Source organism: Thamnophis elegans, chromosome 2, assembly GCF_009769535.1.
Source record: "Thamnophis elegans isolate rThaEle1 chromosome 2, rThaEle1.pri, whole genome shotgun sequence".
In the NCBI taxonomy this organism is placed as follows: Eukaryota; Metazoa; Chordata; class Lepidosauria; order Squamata; family Colubridae; genus Thamnophis; species Thamnophis elegans.
Genome location: NC_045542.1, coordinates 75,012,591 through 75,035,368, shown reverse-complemented (window position 1 = coordinate 75,035,368; position 22,778 = coordinate 75,012,591). Strand labels below are relative to the sequence as shown.

Below are 22,778 nucleotides of genomic sequence, written 5' to 3'. Positions count from 1 at the left end.
TGGATTTCCTTGTACTTTTAAGGGTACACTTTGCACTTTAGTTTGAGATGCATCAGCACAGACTCATCCCCAACAGCCTGCGTCTGTCTTCAATAGGGCAGAAAACATTCTGCAGCCAAGAAGGTTTTACACCCATTTGCACTACTCAGGTGACCAGGAGGACACAGATAAATCTCCAAGTGGCCTCAATGACTCTCTAAAAACAATGCAAATGACCAACTGCCTGCAAGGATTATTAATCCTTCCATTCCCCACCATTCAGTCAGAGCTAAGAAGCATCTTGGAAGAGAAGCATAACATCTTCAAAAGAAATGACAAGGAAGTCCTATTGCCTCCTGAAAAAAGCACTTTGGGACATTTCTATTTAGCACTTTATCATGCATGTGTGTATGTATTTATATTAGATACATTGACACTCTAAAATGTATGCACCGTTACAGCATGGGGACACAAAATTGTGTTTATTGTTCAAGCAATCTAGAGTTTTGACTAAAATGGCTGTATTTTTCAGAGGTTTTGTCTAAAATAATTGGAGATCTTTGTTTGCTTACTTCAGAGAAAAATGTATGAGCTTCAAATAACAGCAATTAGAAATATAGTCATCAGAGCTTGGTCATGTTGCTGTTTTCCAAATAGGATTTTTTCCCCAGTTATGATTCATCCTCTGCAGGAATACTGTGGGCTCTGTAAGAGCTATTCTAAAAAAAGAAATTAAACCCCTTTTTAAAAGCTGTGCGACGTATTCAGGATAACAATTGTATATTATGCAGCAGATTTCAAACCCATCTTTGGGTTTGGCAAACCAAGTGGATTTTGATGCCTAATCCATTTCATATTAAAACTCTGTGAGGATTGTCTCATTTCTAAAATATGGAAGAAAGGACTCCATCTCTTGTATTGTTCAATCCAGAAATAACTCAACACTTTAGAGTAACAGCAATAATTCAATAGGTATTTCTGTTTCTCCAATATAGTAATGCAAGATAAACTGTTAGGTAATCTCTGACTCCCTGAAAATCAGGATTTAATGACTGCATTAGATGATGAAGAAACTGAGATATATAATGAACTATGAAAATAGCTTTCTTTCATAACATTACTGCTTTGATAACATTCTCTTCCTACCACTAACTGATTTGAAATTCATGTTTGATTATCTATAGGATTTGCATACGCTTTTTCCCCAATTAATTACATTTAATTTTGTTAATGTTGCCTTATTTTAGCATTAAGAAAGAACTGGATTTAATTTTGTTAATTATCCCTCAAGCTACAAAATGAATTATCACATATGAAATGTAAAAGGGCATCAAATGCTTTTGATTCTTAATCCTGTATTCCACAATACTGCTCTCTACTTCCATATGACAGACTCAATTTGAGGATTTTCCATGTTGGCAGCCAATAGCCACCATAAATAAACTACTACGCTTCACTGAAGCACATAGATTTCTCCTTATTGGTAGCCTAGTGTTTTATGACATGTGCAAAGCTATGTTTTTCCCTTCTCATGAAGTCATGTTTCAGCTGAAATAATGAATGTGGAAACGTTCTGTAAGAGGAAAGCTAGAATTTCTGGTAGAAATACAGCTGTGTGCTTTAGATGTCACAGGGAGGATTTGGCCATTAAGAGTGTTTGTGACTTGTCCGTTGCTTCTAAAATCTCATTTTTTAATCCTTTCTACCATTTTTTAAAAAGTTCACAAAGGTGCTAAGACAAGACACTTTGCTGCCTAAGTCCAAGTGACTTTTGCTATTCTTTGTACAAATACCAATTCTATAGGTAATAGAAAATTTCTTACAAATTAGCACAAGGAAAATGTTCTCTCTTGTGCAGTAAACCAATATGTTGGGATTTTTTTTCTGCAAAGCAGGTTAAGGGACACAAAGTTCCTTCAGGTAGTGACCACTTCACTTAATGACTCAATTCTTAGTCTCAATTGTTGCTAAATAAGGACTACCTGTAATATATAACCTCACATTATGTGGTGGTTTAGGCATATAGTTTAGTTACTACCTTGCCCTGTTTTCCATTTGACTCTCTTGCCTTGTTCTAATAGTAAGGTTTGCCTGCCCAGCTAGCTGCAATTGCTGTGCATCTGATTTCAGAACGTGGCTTGAGATAAAAGATAGGTTCAGGTCCAGATTTCTCTTCAAATGATTTCCTTATGAACAGGGAGAAAAATTGGAATTCAAGTAGGTCAGGAGTTACAAACTTTATTTCATTGAGGGTCGCATCAGGGTTATATTTGACCTTGGGGGATGAGTGGGTGTGGGCAAGGTTGGCATGGCCAGCTCAATATTATTTCTGTCAGGGGTACCTGTGGTGGGCCCAAGCACTCTGCCAACAAAAACAGAGCTTGGAAATCTGCGACAATCTCCTGCAACCTTTTGCCAAAACAACAGGGCCCTGGGGCCCTCCGGAGCTCTGTTGTTACTGGCAGAAGGTTGCAGAATGCCAGCGCAGCCTCTCAAGCTCCATTTCCAGTGGCAGAGGCACCGTGGGCCAGTCGTTTGCTGTTTTCAGAACCACCTGGACTTGCCAGATCTAAGCACCCCACAGACCGGATTTGGGCCTTGAGTTTGACACCTCTGAAGTAGATAGAACAGTGTACAAACTCAATGAGTATTTCTAATCATCAGAGTAGGATTCAGCAATTGAGCTGTATTATGTTTGAACCAAGCTTATGAGGGCATGGTTCAAAGAATTGGGTTGACTTTAAAAGCTTACTTCTCTTCATTATCCTGTCATGTTCCGGCATTCATGTTGCATACAAACAGAGATTCAGTTTCTTTGGTGAAAAACTTTTATTTCTAAGAAACTATGTGATAACCAACACTAAATGACAATGATACAAAGATAATGAAATCCAAGTCAGTTCTAATCAAGTTAGACTATCACCCATATATATACCATTACCCCACCCAGCTCCACACACATCTCCACCCACCATCACCAATCACTATGACCCACACCCTCAGCCACACCCCCACTCAGTGTCATCATAGCCTCTTTCCTGGTTAGCCGTATCCAAGCAAAAGAGTTATATCAGAGTAGGCAGTTGCACCCACGTAGAAGAGCCACATGCAGCTACAGGCTCAATCAACATCAGAGAGGCAACATCAAGGTGGCAGCATTAGTGGCATGTAAGCATGGCCGAGCGGACATGGTGATGGACAGGTTCCACCTGGATAGCAGCCTGAGGGCTGACATATCTCTTCTGTCCAGCCATACTTGTGCATCTATTTTGTTATTTTTTTATTATATGGATAGTTTTCATTTTTTTATTATATGGGTGGTTTTCATTAGGCAAACTGATTTGTTTGGCGACTGCAGTTATGTCAGTGACGGAAAAATTACTTTGCAAACAGTCCTTGCATTTATGACTTTCACAGGTCAGTGAAGGAAAGCTGAACTGCAGTCAGGGTTTCAATGTAGCTACCACTTTACTTAATGACCAAATTCTTGGTCTCAGTTGTGATTGCTAAATAAGGACTACTTGTAATATATAACCTCACATTACATGGCAGTTTAGGTACTGGCCAAAAATATTAATCTAGACACCATAGCAATATTTAATTTTATGGACTAACGCAAAGCGATAAGAGAGTGTTATCTATTATACAGTGGTACCTTGTGGTACTCAACAGTTTCAAAACTCATTGCATTTGGTACTCAACATAAGTTGACATGAAAATGTTGTCGTTTGTTTGGTACTCAATGCACAAGCTAGAACTGTCAGTGTGAGCTGCCATGTGACTCACTATGTTATTCCTTAAGGGGGGAAAATGGAGACTTATTGTTTTTGGTACTCATCACACCTCCAGGAACCAATTAACAATAAGTACCAAGGTACCACTGAGTTTATGAGACAAAGTTTGTGACTGAGCTTGAAACTCTGGAAAGAAGGAAAATAACTCCATTTACTTCTTGATATAAACATTGTTAGAATAAGCAGAAAATTGTGGAACCAATTTAAAGATTAGGAAATAAATTTACATTTTTAAAAAATGTTTGGGGGACCAGTTTTTTTTCCCCCAGAAAGTGCTCTGGTTCATTGAATACTTATATACATTGCTTATTTTGTTTTTATGTCAGTTAACAGCCATCATCCTTCCAAACTTTTTCGCAATACCACTATTTTTAAGCTGAAAATATTCCCAGCCTGCCAAGGATCATGTTGTGTCTATCACACTATCAACTGAACTGCATAGCAAATTGTTGGCATTGCATTATAACTGGACTCATATTTCCATACTGTATATCTGCTGGGAGCAGTTCCAGCACAAACTAGAAGAAAATGATTCCACTTCATGACCGAGACTGAAAATATGAGTTTACATTGTCAATATTTCAGAAGTATTGAAAAAATGTGGTTTGTTTTATTTACAGTGTTTACCAAACTTACATAGTCACACATTTCTTTGGGATTAAATTGTGACTAATATAATTTTTGGATATTGTTCTTAGACTTCTTTGCTATGTATACCAGGGTTATATACTCAAAGATCTACTAGGAATAGTAGAGAAACATAGTTTCAGCATTCTCTGGTTCAAAAGAGCCTGAGAAAGTAAAAATGTGTGTGTGTGTGTGTGTGTGTGTGTGTGTGTGTGTGTGTGTGTAAAATGAAAATACAAACTTACACTTTGATTTTGTTCAGTGTTGTCATGTCAAAGCAAACACTTATGGACGAAGTTTAATTTTACAAGATCAATGAATGCTCAGTTCAGACATGAATGATTCTCTAACTGTTAGCATGAATAATTCTGAAAATATAAAATGAATATTTATCAGATTGTGGAGAATAAAATTCATGTCCAAATGTCAGTACAGTAAGCTTTAAAATCAACATCAAGATATGAAACATTTCTTATCCAAATAGGGAATGGAGAAGAATAATGTGGAGCTCATTAAGAAATGATAATTTTGACTCAGTTTATAGATAAGTGCAGTGAATGTTTTCATTATGCTGACTCACTGTCAGACAATGTTAAATCTTCCCTTTCTAGTCACTGGACTTCCTTAAACATATGAATGTATTTTTAAAGTCAAACTCAAACACATTCACAGTTTTAAGAAAATAAAAATGTAGACAATTATTAAAATGTCAAAAACACTTTTTTAAGTGGGAGTAGATGCTTTCAAAGAGTTTCATAGAGTCAGTTGGATATCTTTACTTGGAAATTATTTTCTTAATTGGTGGCCTTAATTCTGATGTCAGTAACATGTGGGTGATGCATAGAATTCAGCAGTTAACTCTTCAAATTTTGGATGGGAGATTCTTTTTTCCTTACAAAAGAGTAGAAATGGGGAATAGAAAATCACCAGGAGACGCACTGTTTCTATTTCTACATTCAGACCCACACAAATTCATCCAGATCCAAAATTATATTGTTGAAATTCAGGCATTTTGGGGGCATGAGGTTGGGAACCTAATGGATTTTTAAATTAGAAATGGGAATAATTTGCCTTCCAGAGGCTTTTTTATCCAATTCTTAAAAGAATGATGGATGGATGGAGATATGAATAAATGAAGCTGAAAAATTGTTTTCTTTCTTCCTGTGAATCCACTAACATTCCTTTGCTTTTGCCTGGGGCCTTCCAGCAGTTCAAGGGAGTAAACTGTAGCTCTTAATCCTGTTTCTACTGGATTTCTCATAGAAATTTGATTTCTCATATGACTGACATTATAATAGGTAAATCTTCTAACCAGTCTTAGGTGATCTCAAGAGTTAGGCCACATTCTTGTAAAGCTCCATGGTGAGCTGATGCCTCGCTGGCTTTTGTTGACTAGGAAAACAGATTTTGAGAAGGGAATTGTCACTGGATACTGGATCCAAGCCAGCATGATCTCTCCTGTGTAAAGGAGAGAGAGATAAGGTCCTTCATATGACTCTGTGCAGCTGCTTCTCATGAGTAGACTACAAAAACTGATGTATATTATTATTAATAATACAAAATAATGTTAATGTTCTGAAGGATTTTCTATTTTAGACACAGATGAGCAACAAGCTTCATCTGGGAATTTTTTTTGAAGGGGGTTAAAGAATAATTTTAAATATCAGTGAACATTTGTAAGATTGGATTGTTCAACCAGGGTTAAAAGAAGAAAATAGTTATATATGGTTGCTCTTACAGGATTTGTGCTGACAAAGATTGATTGATGTAGCATTTGGACTTTGTTTTCCTTGTCAAAGAGATGACTTATGAGAAGCAGAGAGATTACATTTTATTTAGAGATGATGATAAACTAATAAAATTGATTTTACCTGCTGAGGTGAAGTTCTTTTTTCTTTCTCTTTTCCCCCTTTATCTCTTATTATCTTTTATTTATTTATTTATTTTATTTAGAACAGGGAGAACTGGTCTAGATAATCTGTTTCATACAGAAACCTCTGGAGCTTCTGCACAACCACCTTGTCAATAACCTTTTACATCTTTCTTTCTCTTTTTCTTTCTTTCTCTTTCTTTTTGTATTTTGTAGTTTGTTTTGACTTTCATTCTCTTTGTTTCTAAATAAAATTACTGGGAAATGAAAGAGATGAGCTTGGTTGATACTTAGATGGAAGACAGGCAGGAAATCCCAAGACTGTTGGCTAAAACTGGGAGGTATTTTGAAAAGGGAATCCTGCATATATACACAGAACACGCATGCACACACACAAACACAGAGACACACAGGATTTCCACCTGTGCTCTAAGAGTGAGAGAGCAGATGCTTCACAGTCTGCAATAACTAACAGAGTCATCTTAATCTTTGTGCTTTATGTCTTTATGATGCGATTGTGAATTATCATGTTTGTGTTGTAATTAAAGAGCTGAGCAGATGGAGGAAGATTTATTTCAAGGCAAGACATCTACTGAAAAAACCAAGTCAGGGTTCCCAACACAACTCTGATCTATTAAATGGAGGATTATGTATGCTCTGTATTTTATTGAAATAAGATGGCACAGAGAGACAGATATTCTGCAGAACAATGATCCATAGTGAAGTGTTACTTGATAGCTCAATGAATAGGGTTGATTTAGTTTTAATGTTGTTTTAGTTGAATGTGTATGCATCATGCATATAATTAAAAATTAATCTTACTCTCCCTCTCAATGTTAAATGTTTTCCATAATGATTCTAAAGCCATTTCTATCCCAAAGCCAGAAGGATAAAGAACAGATCATCTTTTAATAAAAGTTTATTGTCATCTATCTTATTCCTAAAAGTTAAATTAAAGCCACTGCAATGTTTAACATTTTTTAAAACATCTGGGACGCATTGAATACCACCCAGATTGTGTAGGTCGATGTAGTGAAATTGGATTGAGCGGTAATGAGTTGTCTTTTGTTTAATAAAATTTGTATTGATTAACCTGGAATAACTGCATCCATCAAATGCTGCTTTTCATTTATTAATCAAAATTAGAGAAGGAAATCTATGTAGCATTTCCATCTTAGTTGTTTCACTGAGTTTATACAACGAAAAGATAGACATATCTACATAGAATCTGAATGGTGCCGTCTTTTCTACAATAGAAATTAGGATTCTTAATAGAGCATGAGAGGAATCCAGAGCTGAGCTCAGATGCTTCCTATTTCCAAGAGATGATGAATACTGTTGCAGAAAACATGGCATAGGGATGATGCTATACCTCTTCTCAAAATATATCATACAAACACACACACACACCAATAACCTATGGCATCCTTAGTTAAAATCAGGGCTGATAAAAGTATCAGTATTATAGGTCCATTTGGGAGATAGGGATAGATAGGTAGTCTTTGACTTAGAATTTATTTAATGACTGTTCAAAGTTATAACTGCACTGAAAAAAATGACTTATGACCATTTTTCACACAATCATTGCAGCATCACGTGATCAAAATTTAGATGCTTAGCAGCTGACTCATATTTATAACTGTTGCAGGCTCCGGGATTCATGCGATCACCTTTTGCAACCTCTTGACAAACAAAAGTCAATGGGGAAGCCAGATTCACTTAACAACTGTGTTGCTAACGGTGACTGCAATGATACACTTAACAACTTTGATCAAGAAGGTCATAAAATGGGGCAAAACTCCCTTAACTATCTCACTTAGGAACAGAAAGTTGGCTCAATTGTGGGAATAAATTGAAGACTACCTGTATCAGAATTGGAATTAAGGCTAGACTGGGATGAGTAGGAATTTGGGCTTCAAAAAAAAGTATAGCACTGAAATCTTTAGCAGCATGGAAGTCATTGATTGGCTAGGGCGCGGCGTCTCTTGTTGCTAGCCGCGAGGGGCGCGCTCATTGGCTATCCCTGCTTGACAGCTCCATTTAAATAGCTGTCAAGCAGGAAAGGTGCTGAATCACCTGTAAATAGTTACCTTGAATAAACCACTTGTTCAGACAGTCCTGGCTCCAGTCTCGTCCTTCCGTTGATCCTCAAAAAAAATAAAAGTAAGAAAAATTGGCCAGCCAGCTCCAGGAGAGCTTTGCAACCTGGAGTTCACAGAACTATCACGGCTGCTACAAACTCTATCAGGAATTTCAACAACACACCACATCACAGGCCTTTCTGCTGAAAAAAATGAGACCGAGATGAACTAAGAACAAGCCCGAGAACCAAAATTCTGGCTCTGCCTTCACTTGCTTCAAAGGGGCTTCAGGCGGGTTGAGAACAGCCAAATATCTTTTTCCAATTTAATTTCCAATAGGGGAATCTGGCCATGAGCACAATGTTTTATGGACCTTTGTTTATTACATGTGTATCTGTAAAAAGAAGACTTCTGGGCTAATGAGTAGGCTTCTAGAAATGTGTCTTCTTTTGCTCACTACTGTGTTATACTTTTTAGAAGGTCCAGTAAAATCTGCCTAATGAGTTAAAATAAAATAAAAAATCGGACAGCATAACAATTTATCTCACTACAAGAAGTGCTAGCAGCCTGTGTTCCCCCAAACCGTGGGTCTGTCATTTGTTTTGTGTCCATTGAAAACAAACTCTTCTGAGAGTCGACTGTATAGGAATGGGAGAAGAATGATCATACACGATGTAAATATGTGCCTCCAAATGCAGTGGCGCCATTGCCATGGCAACATCAAAGCAGAGCTGGCTAGGAAAAAAAATGAGCAGATGCACAAAGACATTGTGGTGCCACAGCTGCATTTAAACAATGTTCGGAATAGCTGTGACCCGTGACATATCCCTGAAATAATGTAGGAAGGAGAGTGAATAATAAATCATGCCCAAATATCGGCAGATTGGAAGCCAATTGCAATGGATGCATGTGTTCTGATTTACTAGGAAATGGTTAAACTGACAGTGGAGTCAGCTTAGAAGCCAGAGGACACTGTGAAAATTTCATCTAATGGAAAATAGACTCTGCCGGCTGCAGAACTGTGGCTGTGAACCTCATGATGTTAGTAGCAAACTTGCATCAAAAAAACATTTTGGTTTAAAACTGTATGTTTCTTCTGAGAGAAAATTCCTGGGGAGAAAGGTTGATACTTAGCTTTATAGATTAGTGCATCCTAAGGCCTTCTAATACATACTGCTTACTGGAAGTGCCCTGTGGCTAAATAAAGAAAATAAAGTTTTCATCACATTTGCTTTTTACTTTCAAGTGGCTCATTGTTTACTACTTTTCTAAATGGTTGTTGATTTTTTTTCACAATATACAGTATTAAAGACATGTCAAACGGGAGGCTCATGGAGTCTGCAGAGAAATTTTTTGAAGTAAGAATTACAAAAAGCTACAGGGTCAGCAGGTGGCAGCTTCTAACGGATCTTGACTGATTTAGAAAAAGGAAAATCAGGTGCATTTAATACTTGAATAGGAAAGTGTCAAGTAATCATGGAACTCCCAGTTGAAGGCAAACCACATGTCCATGAAATCACAAGGAATTAAGATGATTCAAAGGGAATTTGTATGTACTTTGCTTTTAAAGAATACATAGTAACTTTCAGAAAAACAAAACAAAAAATAACTTGGGTGGGATGAGATAAACTGAGGTGAAAGAGTTTATCTGTCTATCTACTGTATAGCGATGTTTCTCAACCTGGGCCACTTGAAGATGTGAACTTCAACTCCACCCAGAATTCTCTGGGTGACCTGCATGGCTGACTGAACAATTCTGGGAACTGAAGTCCACAAATCTTCAAGGTTGCAAAACTATTCAGAATATCTTCCTGTGTGGGCTGGGTGTCACTATGAGTTTGGGAGCAGGAGTATGTGTGCTTCACCTGAGATTTAAGTATACCTGGGAGAATGCCCAATTTAGATTTCTTTTCTGAAGAGTTCATATTTCCCTGATTAATAACCATTTGCATATTGTGAAATTGTTATTCTGTGGTGCTTTTATATGTGCAAGTGTGTATTTATAGTAGGGGAGATATATGGAACTCTAACCTATGACTAACTCATGAGTAGCAAGGGGAGGGATTCAGGTGGTTAGCTGTTTCTCAGTTGGACTGAAAGGTCCTGCAAGCATCAAATTTACTGTAGAAGCCCTTTTCCCCCTTCCTGATTGGGTTTGGCAAACCTGGAACCCGTAAGATAAAGTTGCTAGAGAAAATATAAGCAAAAACCTTCAATATCTTTTCAGTGCTGTTTGGTTTCAGTTTGAGTTCTGTGTTACATCTGAGCCGAGGTGGCGCAGTGGTTAGGGTGCAGTACTGCAGGCCACTTCAGCTGACTGTTATCTACAGTTCAGCAGTTCTAATCTCACCGGCTCAAGGTTGACTCAGCCTTCCATCCATCCGAGATGGGTGAAATAAGGACCCAGACTGTGGGGGCAATATGCTGACTCTGTAAACCACTTAGAGACGGCTGAAAGCCCTATTAAGCGGTATATAAGTCTAACTGCTATTGCTATTGCTACTCTGGCTGTTTACAGGTTAATAATTTATGCAGCTTGGTATAGTTAAGCTCTTTCTGGAAGTTTTTGCTACTTTTTGTCTAAATGGAAAAGAAAATCTTTTAGTTTTTGTTTCCAAGTCTGTATTTAGCACAATGCATCTCCAAACTGCCTTGCCTTCTAAAGCTGATCAATGGGAAAAGTGTAGCCATTTATTTAAACTTTTATTCACGGAAAAGGATAGTTTCTTTCTTTGCCCCTGTCCCGGTTCCAGTAAGAGGGCAACTCTTTTCTTAAGAAGAAGTGATGGTAGCGTAACTACTCCCAGGTGAAATAGTCAAATCCAGACACCCAGAAACTCAGCCTATGTATAGTTGGGAATCTCAGAAAAGTCTATAGCAAATTGTGTAGATGTAGGAATCATATATAACTCGCTCTCTTTGCCACAAAGCACCTGTTGTTCTAACTATCAGTAAATTTTTCCTTAGTTCTAGGTTGATTCTTTTCTTGATTAGTTTCCCTCCATTGCTTCCTGTCCTGCCTTCAAGTGTTTTGGAAAACAGGTTGTTTACTTCTTCTTTGTGGTAGCTCCTTAGATATTGGAACTCTGCTATCATGTCACCAGTGATGGGATTCACTTACCTTCCTACTGGCTTGCAAATATGAGCATGCGCTGGATCTGCGCATGCGCACCACCTTCTGCACATGCACACTGTTCGTGCATTACATGGGGTGGGTGGGTGGAGTCTCCCACAACCACAGCTACAAGTTCACCCAAACCAGAGAGAACCGATCGAATACCACCTCTGCCCCCTACTCCTTATTTTTATTAAACTAGACATACCCAATTCCTCCAATTGTTCTTCAAAAGTTTTAGCCTCTAGTCTCCTAATCATCTTTGTTGCTCTTCTCGGTACTCTTTTTAGAGTCTGAACATCTTTTTTATATTATGGCAACCAAAATGCAATATTCCAAGTGTGGTCTTACCAAGGCATTATAAAGAGGTATTAACACTTTGTGTGATCTTGATTCATTGTTCGTTGTATTGCACTTGCAATGTCTCTCCTAGTAATTAGTATTAGGAGAAAATGGGTTTCTTAAGACTAGAACTGAGCATGGATCTGATCTAGAAAAGAGAAAGAAGATTTCCAAACATACATCATACCCATCGACATCTCCTTAAATCAAACATCATGATCATCTGGGACTATGTCAATCAAGTGGAGGAGGCATGCAGCATGGGAGTGCCCCTGCATACTCCAAATCACCTTTTTCTCGTCCAAGGATTATTACTATATAATAATTTCCCTTTGGACCTGAAGATATGTAGACTTTGGAGTCCTGAAAGCAGATTGTTTCCAGCATTGCACATATGGCCAAGCAAACTAAGTTCATGCCTGAAGTCATTAATCAGGTGTAATGCTCGGGGGGGGGGGCTAGGTAGATTATCTTGGAAATTAAATTATACTCAAATCTTCATTTCTCAGTGAATACATAAATGGATGGTTTCTGTGAGCTGTTTGATCTTTTTCACAATATATCTGGACTGATATATCTAAAAATAAAGCTGAAAAGTCTATCTGCTATGTTTTTCCAGAACATTTTTTTTATTCTCTTACATACCACTTTAAATATACATTCACATAATTAATTTTCTTCTTTACATTTATCATTCTTATACACTTGTTATTCCATTTTATAGGTTATAATATAGGTATACAGTTTGGATTGCTTTGTTTACCATCCCTTCATACTATTGTAACACCATTTTATTTTCCCTTTCTTTTCTCCCTCCCTCCCTTCTCTACTTTTCTCCTTCCTCTCCCTTCCTTCTTCCCTTACTTTTCTCCTACTCCTACTCCTACTCTTACTCTTCCTCTTCCCCTACATACCCTCTGTCCTTCTTGTCCTCTCCCTACCATCCTCCTCTCCTTACTTCTTTCTTCTTTCCCCTATCTTCCTTTTATTCTCTCTCCTCTTTATCTTTCTTTTCTTTTTTAGATTTTTTTTATTTTTGAATAAACACAAACAGACAAAACACAAAAAAATCCACAAAACCATCTTCCATTACAAATTGTAGAAAGTGTGTCGATTGGTTACAAAAACATCCGTGCATCCCTTCCACAGTCATCACCTACAATTCATATCAAATCATATATTTTAAATCAAATATATTTATATATATATTACTATCATCATACCTCAACCTTCATTTGACTATAATTGTTTTTATGTCCTTTTATATAAAATATTCCAGATTTAAAGCAAAACCACATAATGGCATTGCATTAACTCTTCCCAATATCATCCAGTAACATTACATCTTTATAACATGTTCTAAATAAAACTTGGTTATATTTAATAACAGAGTTTCTAAACCTCCTTTCGTAGTCACCATTTGCAATTTATATCAAATTTCCTCTTATCAAACCAATACATATATATGCATTATTATCATTATCAATCAATTATTTACCTATATCCATTATCACTTCATTTTATACATAAGGCTCTAAATTTAACTAAATTTGACTTAATTTTTTTATTATAAGCTTTCATTACATCAACCTGCGTCTTTCCAGTAATAGTGCAGTCTTATGTCTCTTGCCATTTCTGGCATTAGTATTCTGGTTATTTCCTTAGTAAGTTTTGTATGGACTTCTCTTTGCAAATTATTGCTTATTGCATATCTTGTATAAGCTTGAAACCCTCCATCTGCTTCTTCGATCAGCTTATCTTTGGTTATCACTAGTGCTTCTGACAAGATTTCTCTCCTTAGTTCCATCAATTCTTCTCTTTTCTTCTTCTATACTTTTAAATCTGGGGTAGAGCTCCAAGTCCACCTATCTCCACTTTCCATATTCCACCCTTTCCATTTCTAACCACACTCAGTTCACTGTCAGTTTCAACAATTTTCTTGTCTCTTTGTTTATTTTTTCTTCAGTTTTTAGAACTCTGACCTCCACTTTCTTCATTTGCTGAACATCCTCTATTTTTCCAAATTTTACTGTTCTACAATTTATGTTCTCCAATCTCTTCTCAATTTTCTCTGTTACTTCTAATAATTTTTGAATTTCAAACATAATCTTTTGCAATATTAAGGTTTCTTTTTCATGTTGCTCCATTCTTCCAACTTGTAAACACTGCCTCTCTGGCATTCAAAACTTTTTATTTAAAGCAAGTTCATTTATAATCTTTCAAGACAACGCTTTGTTTTTACTCCACTCCAGCTGCCAATAAAGCTCCCAAATATAAACAACCAATGCTCTTCTCACTAATCCATTCAATTTAAAGAATAGGAAATATTTGCAAAGGTTCGATCCGTAAAATAAAATAAAAAAGGGATAACACACTGTCTAATGTAGCTTAATTTCACCACTTGTTCTCTTCTGTTTTCAAATTTAATTTAGCTTTATTTTTTGGGGGGGGTAGTCCCTTTTACAATAATAAGATTTCCTCACCAGATGGACACACTTTCTCTTTCCGTTTTCCATAGCTGTTGCCACTTTTCTAACTCAATCGTGTAACCAAAATTCCTTGCCCAGATTACCATTGTCTCTTTAACCACTTCTTCTTCTAACCTAGTTCTTAGTAGGTAGCTATATAGTTTCTTAAGTATTTTTTCTTCTGTTCCCTTAAGTATTTTATCCAACTCTGAACTTCCTAAGTTAAAACCATATTCCCTTTTATCTTTTTCATATATTGATTGTATTTGCAATTGTGCAAACCATCCTTTATTAATCCCTTGTTTTTCTAATTCTTGTTTTTGTTTTAGTTCCACCCTTTCTATTAAGATATCTTTGTATCTAATGATAATTTCCATGCTACTAATATTTGGATGTGTCAGTGCTTCCATCGTTGAAAGCCACATTGGTATTTCTAAATAGTGTTTCCCTTTCACTCTTTCCCATATTGTTAACAATCCATTCCTTACATAATGTCTTTGAAAATAACCATGTGCCTCGCTTTTACCATACCACAAAAAAGCATGTCAACCTAGCTGCAGATCAGTGTCAATAATCTTGTATTACTCAGTAAGATCCATTCTTTCATCCAAGCTAATCCTGCTGCTTGATAATACAATTCCCAATTTGGTAATCCGAATCCACCTCGAACTCTTGCATCTTGCAACATTTTTATGTTAATTCTTGCTCCCCCCCCCGCCATATATATTTCCCCACTATTTTATTCATGTTTTCAAAGTATTTTTTCTCTAGTTTTATCGATATTGTTTGAAATAAGTATAGCAGTCTTGGTAATATATTCATCTGTACCACTGCTATTCTTCCCATCAATGATAATTGCAGGTTTTTTCATCTTTCTAGATCTATTTCTAATAGCAATAGATCACCTTATAATAGTTATTCTCCTTTAGTGTTACACATCTTGATGTTAATTGAATACCCAAATATTTCACTTTTTTCACCACCTTATGTCCAGTTCCCCCATCAACTCTCTTTTCTGTTTTTCTGTCATATTTTTCACCAATTTTTTTTCATTTTTTTCATTTTATTAGGATTTATAGGCCGCCCTTTTCCCTGAGGGGACTCAGGGCGGCTTACAATCATTAGGGAGGGGGTGCAGTTCAAAAATAAACAATATGTGAACAAAGTAAAATTATAAAAACACAACTTGCATTCAACACTCAACACTCGGGTGGGGCAAATGAGAAGCTTATCCCCAGGCCTGTTGGGATAGCCAGGTCTTGAGGGCTGTGTGGAAGGCCTGGACGGTGGTGAGGGTGCATATCTCGACGGGGAGGTCGTTCCACAGGGTCAGAGCTGCAACAGAAAAGGCTCTCCTCCGTGTAGTCGCCAGTCGGCATTGACTGGCGGATGGGATTCGGAGGAGGCCCAGTCTGTGCGATCTTATCAGTTGGAGGGAGGTAATCGGCAGAAGGCGGTCTCTCAAGTACTCAGATCCACTACCATGGAGGGCTTTAAAGGTGGTCAACAACACCCTGAAGCGCACCCGGAGATCAACAGGTAGCCAGTGCAGCTCGCAGAGGATGGGTGTTATGTGGGCGAACCGCGGTGCGCCCACTATCACTCGCGCGGCAGCATTCTGAACTAACTGCAGTCGCCGGATGCACCTCAGGGGCAGCCCCATGTAGAGCACATTGCAGTATTCCAGCCTAGAGATCACAAGGGCTCGAGTGACTGTTGCGAGAGCCTCCCGGTTCAGGTAGGGTCGTAACTGGTGGACCAGGCGAACCTGGGCAAATGCCCCCCTGGTCACAGCCGACAAATGATGGTCGAGAGTCAGCTGTGGGTCCAGGAGGACTCCTAAGTTACGAACCCTATCTGAGGGGTATAAAATTTGACCCCCAGCCTGATAGATGGAACATTGGCCAAATTGTTGGGAGGGAAACACAACAGCCACTCGGTCTTGTCCGGGTTGAGTACCAGTTTGTTAGCACTCATCCAGTTCTTAACGGCCTCAAGACCCCGGTTCATCACGTCCACCGCTTCATTGAGTTGGCACGGGGCGGACAGATACAATTGCGTATCGTCCGCATATTGATGGTATTTTATCCCGTGCCTCCGAATGATCTCGCCCAGCGGTTTCATGTATATGTTAAATAGTAGGGGGGATAAGACCGAACCCTGCGGCACCCCATATTTTAGGGGCCTCAGGGATGATCTCTGCCCCCCGACCAACACCGACTGTGACCGGTCCGAGAGGTAGGAGGAGAACCACTGCAAAACTGTGCCTCCCACCCCCACCTCCCGCAGTCGTCGCAGAAGGATACCATGGTCGATGGTATCGAAAGCCGCCGAGAGGTCAAGGAGAACCAGGATGGACGCATGGCCTCCATCTCTGGCCCTCCAGAGATCATCGGTCAATGCGACCAAAGCGGTTTCTGTGCTGTAACCGGGTCTGAAGCTGGACTGGAAGGGGTCAAGGTAACTAGCTTCCTCCAAGGCCCGTTGAAGCTGGAAGGCCACCACCTTCTCAACAACCTTCCCAACGAAGGGAAGGTTGGAGACAGGATGGTAGTTATTCAAAATGGTTGGATCCAAGGATGGTTTCTTCAGGAGGGGTCTCACCACCGCCGTTTTAAGTGCGGCGGGGAAGTGCCCCTCCTGAAGGGAGGCAGTTACAACCGCCTGGATCCAGCCACGTGTCACCTCACTGCTGCTGGCAACCAGCCAGGAGGGACACGGGTCCAGAATACAGGTGGAGGCACTCACAGCTCGAATGGCCTTGTCCACATCCCCAGAGGCAACATCCTGAAACTCAACCCAGAGATGGTTTGCCAAGTAATCCTCTTGTGTCCCGGCTGGAACTGCAGCGGTGGAGTCCAGGTCCGACCGAAACCGAGCAACTTTGTCTGCTAAGAACTGGGCGTAGTCCTCAGCCTTACCCTGTAGGGGGTCAACCACGTCCCTCCTATTTAGGAGGGAGCGGGTGATCCTAAACAGGGCGGCTGGGCAAGACTCAGCGGACGCAACCAAGGTGGCGATATGTGTTCTTTTGGCAGCCCTCAATGCCCTGATGTAATCCTTGGTGCAAGTTGTCAACATTGCTCGGTTCGACTCGGACTTATCGGACCTCCACAAGTGCTCTAGGCGTCTCCTCCGGCGCTTCTTCTCCCAGAGCTCCTCGGTGAACCAAGGAGGTCTCCGGGATCCGCTGACCCGGAGGGGCCGTAGTGGCGCAATCCGGTCAAGAGACTCCGCTGCTGCCGAATGCCAGGCAGCAGCCAGAGTCTCTGCCGAACTGTGGGCGAGAGTATCAGGAATAACCCCAAGCTCCGTCTGGAACCTCGAAGGGACCATAAGTCGCCTGGGGCAGAACCACCTGGTCGGTTCCTCCTCCCTACGGTGGGGGTTTGGCCTCCGGAAGTCGAGCCTCAGTAGGCAGTGGTCTGACCACGACAGGGGTATGGTTTCATTACCCCAAAATCATTGTTTTATCTTTATTAATCTTCAAGCCCGCTACTTCTCCACATTCTTCTATTATTTTGACTAGTTTTGGCCCTGTTCCTATTGGATCTTCCATAATAAACACCAAATCATCTACAAATGCCTGTAATTTATATTCTTCTTTCTTGACCCTCATCCCTTTTTTACCTCTTTATTTTGTTGTATTTCTCTATTCAAAATCTCTAGTGTCAGTATAAATAATAATGGGGATAGTGGACATCCTTGTTGATACAGCTTGTTATAATAGTTCTCAATTATTATTTTCTTTTCTCCATTTGAATGTTGTAGATTCCCTTCCTCATCCACCAATTGGCTTATCAGCTTTTGTTCTCTTTCCTTTCTCAATTTATAAGCCAGCCAACGTCCTGATTTATTTGCATTTTCAAGTTTTGTTTCACCAATTTTATTTTGTTTGCCAGATCCTCATTTTCTATCAATTTCAGTTTATGTCTTTGCAGTTCCAACATATTTTTTACTTTTTTATTTTGTAGATTTTTCTTCAGCTCTGTCTCCAGAATTTTATATTCTAATTCCGACTTCTTTTGAGTTTGTCTATTCTGTCTGTTCTTTTTTGTATGAATGTCATTGTGAGGCCTCTGATATATGCTTTACAAGTGTCCCATACATTCTGTTATGATGTGTCTTCCTTTCTGTTTTCCTGGAAGAAATACATCAGTTCTTTTTCCATATATTGCTGGAAACTTTTTTCATTTAATATTCTTGCGTTTAAAGTCCATCTCCCCTTTTTCCTCTGTCCCTTCCAAGTCATTGTTATTGGATTATGATCAGCCCATGTGTGTATGTTTATGTCTATCTTGAGTGTTTTGAGTATTAACTTTGTTGACATCCATATCATATCTATTCTTGAGTAGGATAAATGTCTGTTTGAATAGAAAGTGTATTGCCTTTCTTTCGGGTGTCTTATTCTCCAAACATCTTGCAGATGTAATTCTTCCACCATTGTGAAAAATGTTTTGGGTAGGGTTTTCCTTGGCTTCTTGTTCATCTTTTTGGATTTATGGTCTATTCTATTGTTTACAGTTGTGTCCTAGTATACATATATCTTCATATTCATATTGTATTATCTTTTTGTGTAGTTTTAAAAAATCTACTTGTTTATCATTTGGAGCCACTAATAATATCTTTCTCAAATTCATCCTTATCTCCACCATCAGTATTCTCTCCTCCCCATCTTCAAAAATTATATCTGATTGAATTGTCTTTCTAATATATAGTGCTATTCCCTTTCTACTTTCAGCCAGAGTTGTGTATAAATTACCTAGTTTTACTTGTTACAAAAATTTCCTGTGTTTCTTTCTAATATGTACTTCCTGTAAGCATATAATGTCCAGTTTCAATTTCTCTAATTTGTTTAATATTCTTTTTCTTTTTATCACCAAGTTTAGTCCTTTTATATTTATTGAGATTACTTTTATTTCTTCCTCCATATCATTGGTTTATAGGTTTAGTTCATCTAGTCGTTCTTAGCCCACTCTGTTCCTTTGTCTCTTTGGCCCGTGCGCCTTCTCTTAATGCTTTCTCTTCCTGTTCTTTCTCCATTTTTCCTTGATCTTTCTCCTTAGCTTCCTCCCTCTTCTCTTACCAGCATTTCTTCCTGTGCTGCTATATGTTGTTCACAAAATAATTCTGCTTTCTCTAGTGTATTTAATCTGTACCTTTGTTCTTGCCAGTTTACCAAGATCCCTTCTGGAACCAGCCATCTAAAACTCACCCCTTTCTTAATTAGACTCTTAGTCAGGAACTGGTATTCTTTTCTTATTTCCCAAACCTTCCTTGGGATTTGCTTCAATACCACTATCTCTCTAGGCTTGTATTTAATTGTGGTACTTCTTGTTGCTTGCAATGCTTCATTTTTTTTAAGTTTTAAAAATAAATCTTACATGTACCTCTGGACAGGTTGTTTCTCACTGTGTCTCTTGTATGTACTCTAAATGATCCATCCATTCCACCTAAAATATATTCCTTACTCATTTCTGTGACCCTGAAAGTATTTGTGCAATCTTCTCTGCTAAATTCTCTCCTTTCTCCTCTTCAATGTTCTGAAATCTTAGCTAGAATTTGGATCTTTCCATTTCCCAAAGTATTGTGTATTCATCTTGCTTTCTGTCAATTATTAGCAATCTATGATCCATCTCTTCCACTTTTTCTCTGTTATTTCTGTTCTTTCTTCCACTTTCTGCAGTCTGTATTCATTTCTCCCCATCATTTTCTTGACTTCCTTCAGTTCATCTTCCACCTTGCTCACTTTCTCTTCTACTTTGTTTACTTGCTGCTTAAGTTCCTTCAGATCTATGTGTACGGCTTGCAACATATTTTTTAACTCCAAAGTAGCTTTATCTTGTTGTGTTGTTGTGCCTGTTACTTTCTGTGTTACTGAACCGGGCAGCGTAGTTGTTGCAGAGACATTTGATGTTATCTTCTTCATCTTGGTATTTGGTTCTGACATTGTTGTGACTGAGTTATAGTCGAATTTATAATCCAAAGGGTGAATTAGTAAATTAATTGTAATCTTGAAGCCATCCACAGCAACTCAAACACCAACCTCCAATAAACCAACACCTGTTCTTGGACCCAGTCTTCAGGTTCTTGCTACCTTAATCCATTCTTTTTAAAATGCCAACGTGTAATAATAAAAAAGAAAAAGAAGCAAGGAAACAAGAAAAAGAGGATTGGTTTCAGCCTTCCATCCTTCCGAGGTGGGTAAAATGAGGACCCGGATTGTTGTTGGGGGCAATATGCGGACTCTGTAAACCACTTAGAGAGGGCTCAAAGCCCTATGAAGTGGTATATAAGTCTAACTGCTATTGCTATTGGTTAAAAAAAAGACAAAAAAGGCACTCATCCCAACAAGAGACCAAAAAACCCTCACAAAATTAATTCCACAATGGTAATCCACACTTCATTGCAGAAAGAGGAGAGAGAGAAAAGAGCGAGGTGAGTAAAAACGGGAAGAAAAGATAAAAATTTGGGTAAGCAAAAAAGGACCCAAAGTAGCCAAGTGAAAAAATAAAGGGAAAGAAAAATGAAGAGAAAAAAAGAGCATTTAGTATAAATTGTCTGGATTATCTAAGTTGTTCTTCCACTAAAAGGGGAAAAAGCAAGAGAAAAAAAAACAGGCTGTCAGAAGGATAATGTAGCAAAAGAGTACAACACTGTGTTTACACAGCTAGTCTTAATTTCTTTCTTCCATAGAGACTTTATCAGCAGTCCAGTGTTATCAGTAAAAAAAGTCAAGGTCAATTCTTCTTAGCCACCTTCTTCCTTATTCAAGCAACTTTTATTTACCACTCAATGGCAATGCAGACAAGTAATTCTTCGTATTTGTTTTATAAATCTATAGCTCCGAAAGCCAAAAGTCCAAGAAAGTCCAAATAAAGAGTAAAAAGTCAAAATTCCAGTTTGCTTTCCAGCCCTTAAACAGTTAAACAATTCTCAAGATCTATCATTTCTTTTACTCTGTTAATAGTTCCGTCTGTCTGTTTGCTGCTAGCCCAAGGGTGGGAGAGCTTTCTAGCCCCGTCCCACTCCCCCCTGTTTCCTTCCACTTTTTCTTTAAAAAATATTTAATCAGAGGTTAAAGTTAATTAAAGGAATGTTGTACTTCAAGCAATCTTATTATCTCACCCAGCCGGTCACTTCACTCTTTTTCTAGGCTTGTTGTAGTCGCTGAGCCAGGCAGCTCATAATGGCTGCCTTCCTTGCTTTAGGTCCAGAGGCATCAAAAGCATTTTTTTTGGGTGGGGATGGGTGGGTGGCCTGAATCTCAGCAACAGAATGTATTCTCCAGTGGGCTCTCTGAAGAATCATCAGAACTCCTTGCTGTGCTGTGGAATAATTAACCATAGCTGCTTTGTGGGAGCAGTGAAGAGGGGGAGGGCACAAGTGGGTGTGGTCGGGGAACCCGCAATTCCCCTAAAACGCCATCTGCTATTTTTGAAGATCTCCTCCTGCTTTCTGAAAGTCCTAGAACGCCCTTGTATACTTCTCCAAACTGAAGAATTCCATTTTTGAATATTAACCACCTGATGCCCTTTCCCATCACATAAATTGTCTGAATAGTAGAAGAAAATAATCAGGATTACTTACAAATCAAATTAAGCTTTTTGGCTTGTCGAGTATTCATAAGTAGTTATCACAAAATATTTCTGGGACATAAAGGGTTACCTTCTTGATATACCATGGAGAATACTGTGGACCCTGATATTTTTATATGCTGTGGAAAGTGCTGAAGAAAAGAGAACATCTGAAATAACAGTGAGAAACACTTAAACGACCAGTGCATATTTCATCTTAAATTTACTTCCCTGAATAATAGAACTGTCCATTTTCATCCATAGCCTGTAGGAGTAAAAAAAACCTTTAATTCTAGCATCACTGATCATTATGTATTAGGTCCCCATATGTCTATTTGTGATAAGCTGCAGTTCTTAGAAAAAGGAGATGCAATTCAAGCTCATATGTTCTTGGGGTGTGTGTGTGAAAGCACAAGGAAACATAGACTCATGCTACAGTTATGTTAAAGAAATCCCCAGCTATATATTTAGTAACATTAGTAAAGGAAATTATACAACAATATCTGTTTTTTTAAATATTCTTGATATTTCAGCTCATAGTCTTAATAAAAACATATTCCAAGGACTGCATGATAGTGGCTCTTGAGAAGAGCAGCTGCCTGTTTAATTTTAAATTTGGATTTCAGGTTCTTGGGAAGTGAAGCGTAAAGGATCTTCATGAAGAAAATGCAGCCTAGAACTTCATACAGGGACACTCAAGGCATTTCTTTCATTGGTTTCTAATGCCATTTCCCCCCTTTTTATAGGTATACAGTCTTGTACAATGGTCATCACCTGGACCCTGACAAGCTTCCAATCCACAATGATCCAGAATCCCAAGAGTCCTGCTTCTAACAAGTGGTCTATGCTGAAAGACACATGAGGTTCATGCATCAGGAACTTAAATGCCAGATTGATATTGTCTGCATTGCCATAATGCTGTCTT

At 38.5% G+C, this 22,778-nt stretch overlaps 1 protein-coding gene across 1 annotated transcript in view; it reads left to right on the top strand.

Moving 5' to 3' along the window:
• The window catches only part of HTR4 (5-hydroxytryptamine receptor 4), a 131,759-nt gene extending 109,072 nt beyond the window's left edge, over window positions 1-22,687 (top strand). Inside the window, exon 6 of the mRNA XM_032239042.1 lies at window positions 22,600-22,687. Coding sequence (XP_032094933.1) covers window positions 22,600-22,687 — 88 coding nt within the window. The remainder of the gene's footprint in view (window positions 1-22,599) is intronic.
• Window positions 22,688-22,778: the final 91 nt, after the last annotated feature.